The following is a 9,346-nucleotide window of genomic DNA, read 5'->3' on the forward strand; positions in this document are numbered from 1 at the left end:
TTATGATAAAACCTCGATCACAAGTTTTACGATTAATATGAGTGGAGTATCTTAACCAAAATTTAACTAGTAAGAGCCATAATTAGACTATACAACTGGTTATAATCCTAACTGTATTAGTATCCCCATTTTACTTAGAGTTTTGAATCAGACATAACAAGTTGCTTAGCCATCAAACAAAAAACTCCCATCCCATCTCTAACAAAAAATTCGGCCACCCCTTTTTCTTTAAGGGATTTCGGCTGCCCCTTGAAGATCGCCGCCGCGCGTTCCTCCATCTTCTTTTATCTCAACGCAAAATTATTTAGTTTTTTATACTGCAAACTAAAGAAATAATAGAGACTCCAACCGTAGACCAAATTCTGGGGATTGAAGAAAAAACGATTGAAATTGATCATTCGTAAGAAAATACAAGAAGAACTATCTCCACATAATAACCAGAATAATTGGAGCTAAATGATTATTCACTAAATGCAATTCAATAAACATTATATACATGTTTTAGTCCACACGACATCCAAGCATATTTTGTATGACAAAATATTTATAAAAAATTTTAAATTCCGCTACGTTATTGAACACGAGAAAACGATACAACATTATTTTCTAAAAAAAATTATCCACTACCATTCGGTGACATTACAATGAAACTTGATTCATTTCATTAGAACTTAATTTTTGGAATGTATCAAACAAATTCTAAGTCGTTTAATTTTGATAACGTTTAAAGCAGCTCCCACGCTTCGAACAAAAGATTAATTACTCGAAAGTATATTTGAAAATCGAAACTTATTGAACTCTAATTTGATGCAAATCTAATAATCGAGACAAATCTAACAAATGCTTGCGATACCGAATGTAATAGCACTATCAAATTGATGGTATGGGATTTTTGCATGTGAAGAGAACCACCTGAAATCATCCCCGAAGCTTAACATGCATTCGGATGGAAGGATTTCAAATTCTCGGTTTATTCCATCGTACTAGTTTGAGCAGTCTTTGAAATACAAAGATTTGAAATCCCTCCTTTTACATATTTAATTAACTTGACGACATGGAATCATTTGAAGTCCTTGAATCAAATCTTTTTCTGAAATCCACGTCCTTCAACCCGCTCTGTGCAAATGAAACAAGTTTTGCATCATTTCCGGCAAGGATAAGTAATTCCAAGTTAAAACAATTTAAGGGAAAAAAAAACTCGATTATTCAACTTTTCTGGCTTCCCAATCACATCCAAAACTCAAAAGAAAACATTATAGCTATATCCTGGCTTCTTTTGCTTCCTAAAACCGTATTGGGACGAATTATGATTTTGCGTTGATTAATTCACGGCATACTAGAGTTGGGTAAGAAGGAGTTTTTACCAGTGTCATCTTGGTCTGTCATGTTCACTAGAATCGCTCCATTTGTAGTCCAAACCAGATCCATACTTCCATGCCTCAAGCCTCTGCTTCCATTCATATTTTGTCTTAACCGGAAATGAGTCCAACAAGTGCCTGAAACGAGTTATATTTATCTCAAGAAACCGTTTTTTCTTCGTGGCTCAACAAGTCAAAGGAAGAACATGATTACCTTAGCAAAGGGTCGATGAAGGAGGAAAGAAATGTATAAAGTCCCAACATCACAAAATGTCCGGACCAGTCGAACAGCACCAGAATACCAACCTTCATATCAGAAAAGAGTCAGTTTGAAATTTTCAAGACTGTATCAGGTATACAAGAAGCCATTATGTTTGCTCTACCTTCTTGAATATAGATGGTATGATAAGAGGTCTGGTGAACATTACCAGGCCTAGCGTCTTAACGAGAGGACCAAATTGTATGACATCCTGCATCAAAAGACATCAAGGCAAAATGTGGGGGAAATAAGCTAAGGAAAAGGGAGTGAGAAGACTTGCATTCAAGTAACATAAGAAATGAAAGATGATTTAATAACCTGAAGAAATGGGCGAAGCACTGGATCCCCTAGTTTCTGAAGGAAAAAAAAGAGTTTGGAAGAACAAATAACCGATCAAGGAAATGCGGCTATGAGCAAGAGCGAAAAAATTGGTTAATAGCTACCTGCATGCTCTGAAAATTGACAAATAAAAGTTCGTTTATGAAATTAGGTGAGACATTGGACTGCTTTTTGGCTGACATGGCTCTTTGAAACAACCAGGATGAGCTTAAATTAGGCTGCATATATGCTAAATTTAATCAACACAAGAGTGGTATCTATACTGTAGGATTGTAGGAAGAAACAAAACCTGACCATGTAAGGGTTCAGCAGAGATAAACTCCGGGCGTCCAGAAAATCGTTGCTAACTGCTTCATATATGCCTTAAATCTCATGAGAGGAAAATTGTTACTACAACTGCAAACATTTGTTTCCTTCATTGAAAGTTTTATTTATCAAGATATATATAGGAATACAAATTCAAATTTTGACAAATAAAAATGATATAAGCCGAGAGTTTTCTGCATGTATCGTAAAACATTTTATACCATCTGTTAATCTTCCAAGATGTCTGGTCAAGCTCCCAAAACCACCAAAAGACACTGGAGATTGTACACCACTAGCATCCCCAAACTGCAGATAATATCATACACATAGTGGCATTCATTGAACATGAATAGAGCGGAATATATTGAGGCTTTGAAAAGACGCAAGGTACAACACCTGTAAAACACGATCAAAAGCTGCTGGTAATGGACTGCAGTAGAGTCAGTCCAGAGCCATTTACATAAAAAATAAAAAATAAAACGAAAGTCAGAGCAAGTAAGCTAAATCTCCAATGGTGTATAAGTTAAACATCAGATCTGCAATAGGTCAGTTGAGATACCAGAGCTACTACAGATGCAAGTACATTACTTTAGTTTATGGACATCAACAACGTTTACCTGTCGCGGTATGTAGGAAAAATGCCATATATAACTCTCAAAACCTCCAGATCCTCGAGAGACACACCCTGTAAGTTTTGTATAATATAATTGTAAACCATAAAGTGATATTTATTTTGGTCAGAGGACCTGATCGTCCCCAGCCTAGAATGCTACCTGATACTTGGGCATCAATTCCCAATAATCTTCAAGTAACTCTTCCAACTTGGGGCACCCTGGTTCGGGAAAAAGGTATGTGAACATGTATGTTGTTCGCTCAAGTGGACCCGATCCAGCTGGAAATGCCTGAAAAAGAATCCAACCAAATCATCACAAGAAACTAAACTGTTGGTGCAGTAAACGAGGAGCAATGGGACATGTAACACCTCCCAGAAGTAATGTACTTCTGACTGGCCAACCGTTTTCACTGAAGCACTACTAAATATCACATCACTTGTATAATTCTCTTTAAAACCACGACAACAAGAGCCGACAACAAGGCACACACCATCTGGTTGCCTTCCATTCCTTATCTGTCAAAGCTTAAAAGCACGAGAAGCAGTTGTCGTAAAACTTTTTTGAGGACAAATTATCCATAAGAAATAATTTTGTAATTGAAAGTAAGAATTAAGCAATGATGTCCATAGTTTTAAGTTGAATACTCAACTTGCTTGACAACTGGAGAAAAGTTTCCCATAGCATCAATAATGAGGCGTGATGTCAAAATCTTTCCATCTGATAGTTTCAATACCTAACAAGGAAAGAAGAGAAATAATTCAAATGAAAGAACCCTGAAGCATTGCAATGGCTTATTTTCATTATCATTAGTCTTTACACTGTTCATTCAACAAAGGTCATATTTCTTTCTTGAAACATATTATAAAATCTGATGTCTTAATATATCTGCACAGGTAAAGAGATTAATATTTACCCTGAGCCTTAGGAGTAACACATATTTTAGCAATTCTTAATTTCACATCCCAAGTTTTAGCCTCTAAATTTTCGACTAGTTGGTTATCGTGTAGATGTAATACCCATGACCCATCCCAAATCAGATTATAAGAGCAGTGCACATCGATTTATATAAAGATACAATATGTTTTTTAACAACTTCGCTAAGCCAAAAATAGACACAAAATAGTTACAGACGAAGCCAATTATGTATATGATCCCGCTTGTGCAGACTCATTTAATTAGGGCACGACAGTGGCATTCATTCATCTCAACAAATTGTACTGTATATGTTTAAGCTCAAAAACCTAATCACATTTAGGTTGTTTATGACTTGTCGTGGTAGGTATTCTTACAGCTGCATCCTCATGAACGAATATGTTTGACACACCACACCCCTCAAAGATGGCACCACCAAGGAAGGTGAAACGCTTTCTCATGATTTCTATAAGCCTGGCTGGCCTGCAATGAGCAGAACAGAGGGAAACAAACAGAGAAATTAGATATTTACTCAAAAAAATTCATTTCACAATAGTCACAAAGAGCATGAAAAGCACAATGTGAAAAAAAGGCTGAGATAACCATGGGTTAAAACAAATTTCTAGGGTTCACATATTGTATGAAAACAATCTCATGCGACAGTTGTGGTGCTTCCGAAGGTAATAACCACTCATATACCAAATATTATAGAACCACCACATAGAATAGGAACACAATAAAACACTTACGAAACACCAAGATTAAGGATGTCATTAACCCAAATCTCACCCTTCCCTTCAAATCCACATCTGTTCTGCATGAACGTTCAAATAAATAGTTAAGAAACATTATTTTGGTGTATGAATTCAGTCCAAATACAAAACATCTCAACACCAGTTTTCAACTCTGAAACCTCTCGCTAACATTTGTGACCATACAGGATTGAAACTGGCAGCGGTAACATGATCAATGTCATCTTCTGTTAGAATGCCAACTTCAACGAGCTCCAAAAGCTCTTTCCTAGATATATTCCACTCTTGTTCCCTCTAACCAACAAAAACAATCAAAGGTTATGTCTCAAACAAAATGACTTTTCCGGAAAAATTTACTGTTTCCCGATGTTCTCAAAATGCTACAATACCCCCTGCAGTGCAGCCTTTTCTACAATTCCCACTTGAAGACCTCTAGAACTCAATGCAGTAGCAACAAAAATTCCCAAAGTTCCACCGCAAACTATGATGTCAAACATATCAGTACATTTGTCAGCCATTTCAGAATCACGAAATAAAGTGGGAGCATTGGTAACCACTTGTTGTGGTTCTTGGACAACTGCACGAGAATTTGCTCTATCAATCTTCTCCACCCTACTTGTATGAACATGCTACACATTCTAATTAGATTATATCGCCTAATGAATAATATTATCTATCTAATTCGATTATATTTGAATAATATTATCTACCTGGTGAAGCAGAGCAAATGCTGGACCACAAATTGTCCATTCTTTTCAAAGCATTATACGAGTAAGCACCACCAGCACCACCGACTTCCCCATTTACTGGTATACTTTCCATTATCCTCTGCAATCAAAGTTGAAATAAATTGAGCCCCAACCAGGAAGCTAAAAGAACATGAAATATATGTACGGTCGGTTCGATGTCTTCAAATTTCTATCTGCGTTAACATACAAAATTCATGCAGGTGGGGATGCCGAGACGAAAGGTCTGAACACAATACGATGCTTACTTCTGTTCCAAAGTTCCAAGAAAGAACAAGTTACATATCAAAATGGAATGGGAAATCGGAATTATGCCCCCCAAAATGTACTTGATAATCATTTATCCTCTATCATAAGTGGACTTGGACGTCGAAGAATTGATCATGGATCTTCCCGTCATACAAATGACAGATTTAGTTAGTACGGGCAGCATATAGAATTCGCTCTTCTTCCATCACAAGTAATATACACAGTGAGAGTTTGTATAACTACAACTTAATTAGTTGATATACTAAGCAAGCATAGCACCCAAAAGGGTGAAATAATAACATCAAACATACAGTGAGCACTAAGGATGCCGCAAATGAATAAAAATGATGAATTCAGGAGAAGAAAAGAGAAGTATACTTGGGTTCTTGAGGGAGTAGAGGCTTGCACTTGCAGGCTAATAAGTTTTTTTGTGGGTAGAAGCTGTGGGCGAGCGGCAAACGAGGACTGTCGGAAGAAAGAGACTCCATACCTGTTCATCTCCATTTCCCGTTTTCTGCCGATCTGCCTGCAGAATTATACAGTGTAGAACTAGACACGTAAATCTTAAGTAGGATGCACTTCAAATCTTGTGAGCCGCACGGACAGAATCAATAGATTTTTTTTTACTACTGTATTTTAACAAAAATAAATATTACAATTTTAATTTTATATTTATTTTAATAATTTTTGTCTATCTTATATCATTAAATTTCAAGCTCAATCTCATTATTATTATTTTATTGATTTTAATAATGTAATGTGATTAAGTGCTGGCATGACACATCAACATAATACTGATCTATGCAGTATCATATCAACACTCTTGATTATAAACAAGGTAAAAACTTGTGTGAGACGGTCTCACGGGTCGTATTTTATGAGACATGTCTCTTATTTGGATCATCTATAAAAAATATATTACTTTTTATGCTAAGAGTATTACTTTTTATTGTGAATATCGTTAGGATTGATCCGTCTTATAGATAAAGATTCGTGAGACTGTCTTACAAGAGACATACTCTATAAAAAAATTAAAATCACCAAAAAAACGAAAGACACATAATTTTGGCTAATATATGATAAAATGGAACCAAAAATTTCCCGTTTTAAATCAAAAAACACATTTCTCATTCATATATTATACAGTATTTGGATAGCAAGTTAGAGGGATTGCAATTTTATTTGAGACCAGTATTTGAAAGTTTTAATAAATTAATTCTACTATTAGATACTATGATCGATCATGTATACTTATTCGACATTTTATAAAAAATGGTGTATAAATATCCACTTCTGATTTTCAGGCATTATTCATTTTTTTAATTTTTCCTCATTTCTTTGTAATCTAAATCAGAATATGTTGCAAATACTTCCTTAAATTCTTAACTTTTTTCAAATGTTCATCAATCAAAATTGTCTTTATGCGCATCCTTGAATATATACAAAAAAATTCTTAAAGTTCTATAAATTTGAAGTATAATATATATATTATGATTTTTAATGTTAAGATTTCAATACCAATTAATGCTATCAAGTGTAAAATTAAAAGGGAAATTAAGGTGCTGAAAACTTGTGAGGTTAGGAGAGACTCAAGGAGATCTCTTTGTTTGCCATTCACAAACTAATCTCCCTGCAAGGATCTCCATTCTCCTTCTTCCCCAGACATTCAAGAAATATCATCAATATTTTCAACAATCTTCCATGTCCAAAAATGCCAAGCAAGCTTAAGAAAGCAATTGGTGCAGTAAAAGATCAAACCAGCATCAGTCTTGCCAAGGTCGTCTCGAGCAACAATTGTTCGAATCTTGAAGTTTCGGTCCTCAAAGCCACGACACATGATGATGTCCCCATCGATGACAAATATGTTTCTGAAGTCCTGCAGATAGTCTCCTCCAACAAAGTCCATGCGGCTGCCTGCGCTCGAGCCATCGGGAAACGAATAGGCCGGACCCGTAATTGGGTTGTGGCGTTAAAGTCGTTGATGCTCGTTCTTCGAATATTCCAAGATGGTGATCCATATTTCCCTAGAGAAGTCCTCCATGCAATGAAGAGAGGAGCCAAGATTCTCAACCTTTCAGGCTTCCGGGATGATTCGAATTCGAGTCCATGGGATTTCACCGCCTTTGTGCGTACGTTTGCTCTGTACCTTGATGAGCGTTTGGAGTGCTTTCTGACGGGGAAGCTTCAGCGAAGATATAAGAACAAGGAGCTGGAAAGTTGGAGCTACCATAGGAGACAAAGTCGCAAAGCTAACGAACCGGTCCATGACATGAAACCAGCGATGTTGCTCGATAAAATCTCGTATTGGCAACGGTTGCTTGATCGTGCTATTGGCACTAGGCCTACCGGTGCTGCGAAAACGAATCGCTTGGTGCATATTTCTGTGTATGCTGTGGTGCAAGAAAGTTTTGAACTGTACAAAGACATTTCTGATGGGCTGTCCCTTCTTTTGGATAGTTTTTTTCATTTACAACATCAGAATTGTGTGTCTGCCTTTCAGGCATGTATCAAGGCTTCGAAGCAATACCAAGAACTAAGTTCTTTCTATGACTTGTGCAAAAGCATAGGCGTAGGGAGGACCTCGGAGTATCCGAGCGTGCAGACGATATCCGAGGAACTTATCGAGACACTGCAAGAATTCTTGAAAGATCAGTCTTCTTTTTCATGTACTGCGAAGCCCACAAACAAGCTTCTGCTTCTCCCGGCTCCGTCAACTCCTAGTATTGCTTCGAGATCAGCACGACACGACAGCTACGGAGGGCAGTCCGAATTCTCGGTGGCAACAAGTTCATACTCCAAGAGAACTTCTGAATTTGGTTCACAATGTACCTCACTAGAAGACCTCATAAGCGCTACCGAGAGTGGGATAAGCCCTGCTATTTCCATTGATCTAGAGGCTTACTCGGATCAATTCGACAAACCTTCACAGAGGGACGACGCGTTTAGGATAAGTGACTCCTGTTCGACACGATCTTTGCCTGTCTCAAACTCAATGGCTGATCTAGTTTCGTTGAGCGACTGGTCCGAGCAGGACGAAAAGGAACAAGAGCTTAATCAGCTAGAGCAGAATCAGCCAATATCTTTGGATTACTCGGTTTCAAAAAATTGGGAGCTTGTGCTCGTTGAAACTTTGTCATCAACATCAGCCAATTCATCAAAAACCTCTAATGGTGACAAGTTGGATGCCTTCATAGTACAAAAAACAGATGCAGATATTTCGAAAAACGGTTCAGAGCCTGTATTATTCGACACGGTCCCATCGAAGAACAATCACTACAATCCATTTCTACAGGATCTTGAACCATCAAGTGTACAGCTATTTACAGTAGTAGCGCCTACATTTCAAGAAACTCCAACTTTTTCTGCACAGAATTCGAATCAAGAATCATCGTTTTTGCACAACGAGAACGATCCCTTCAATGCATTTTCAGGCGAACATGCGTTCAGTACTTCGACGAATCAGAATAATATACAGCACGAACAACAGTTGTGGTTGCAAAATCAGAAAAAGATTATTGCTAAACATATGGTTTAAATTGATTTACCCTTTATTTTCTTCCTCCTCGATTTCATTATTTATTTGACATGAACAAGATCATGATTTTGCCATTTCATTTATTGGTTCTTAATCTTATTGTAGGTAGAAACTATTTGATTTCTCCATTTATTTAATTTTAATCTTAATTATACCATGATAATTGAAAACTTGGTTTATTACTAATAAATTAGACTATTAATAAAAAAATTGACCATGATTTCGGATATGTGTGTCTATTTGATGGTATTGTATCATATCCCTTAGATATCAGTA

The 9,346-nt window shown here is 36.7% G+C and overlaps 2 protein-coding genes across 3 annotated transcripts; one reads left to right on the forward strand and one right to left on the reverse strand.

Moving 5' to 3' along the window:
• Positions 1-741: 741 nt before the first annotated feature.
• LOC140975278 (uncharacterized) lies at positions 742-6,066 on the reverse strand. 2 transcript variants are annotated; one of them, XM_073438903.1, is made up of 19 exons: positions 5,914-6,066; positions 5,251-5,368; positions 4,930-5,117; positions 4,727-4,834; positions 4,538-4,602; positions 4,166-4,271; positions 3,526-3,609; positions 3,245-3,391; positions 3,036-3,164; positions 2,880-2,947; positions 2,659-2,692; positions 2,484-2,568; positions 2,251-2,318; positions 2,061-2,174; positions 1,936-1,971; positions 1,742-1,828; positions 1,573-1,664; positions 1,365-1,496; positions 745-1,104 (listed from the first exon to the last, which is right to left on the reverse strand). In XM_073438903.1, the coding sequence occupies exons 1-18, from the start codon at positions 6,037-6,039 to the stop codon at positions 1,370-1,372; spliced, it is 1,782 nt and encodes a 593-aa protein (XP_073295004.1). In that variant the 5' UTR covers positions 6,040-6,066; the 3' UTR covers positions 745-1,104; positions 1,365-1,369. The 2 variants fall into 2 exon arrangements, with proteins under 2 accessions (XP_073295005.1, XP_073295004.1); XM_073438904.1 differs by lacking the exon at positions 5,914-6,066 and having other exon boundaries at positions 742-1,104; positions 4,538-4,597; positions 4,713-4,834; positions 4,930-5,217; positions 5,251-5,371.
• A 1,063-nt stretch (positions 6,067-7,129) lies between these two features.
• On the forward strand, positions 7,130-9,138 carry LOC140975911 (clathrin coat assembly protein AP180). Its single transcript, XM_073439842.1, has one exon. The coding sequence runs from the start codon at positions 7,247-7,249 to the stop codon at positions 9,068-9,070; it is 1,824 nt and encodes a 607-aa protein (XP_073295943.1). The 5' UTR covers positions 7,130-7,246; the 3' UTR covers positions 9,071-9,138.
• The last annotated feature ends 208 nt before the right edge of the window (positions 9,139-9,346 follow it).

The sequence above is a fragment of the Primulina huaijiensis genome, chromosome 4, assembly GCF_012295235.1.
Source record: "Primulina huaijiensis isolate GDHJ02 chromosome 4, ASM1229523v2, whole genome shotgun sequence".
In the NCBI taxonomy this organism is placed as follows: Eukaryota; Viridiplantae; Streptophyta; class Magnoliopsida; order Lamiales; family Gesneriaceae; genus Primulina; species Primulina huaijiensis.

Coding starts and splice junctions, on each gene's coding strand:
- LOC140975278 (XM_073438903.1), bottom strand. CDS start 6,039: ATGGAGATGAACAGGTATGGAGTCTCTTTCTTCCGACAGTCCTCGTTT. Junction 1,829..1,935: donor TGCTTCGCCCATTTCTTCAG/GTTATTAAATCA, acceptor CTTTTGATGCAG/GATGTCATACAATTTGGTCC. Junction 1,497..1,572: donor TTCATCGACCCTTTGCTAAG/GTAATCATGTTC, acceptor AACTCGTTTCAG/GCACTTGTTGGACTCATTTC.
- LOC140975911 (XM_073439842.1), top strand. CDS start 7,247: ATGCCAAGCAAGCTTAAGAAAGCAATTGGTGCAGTAAAAGATCAAACC.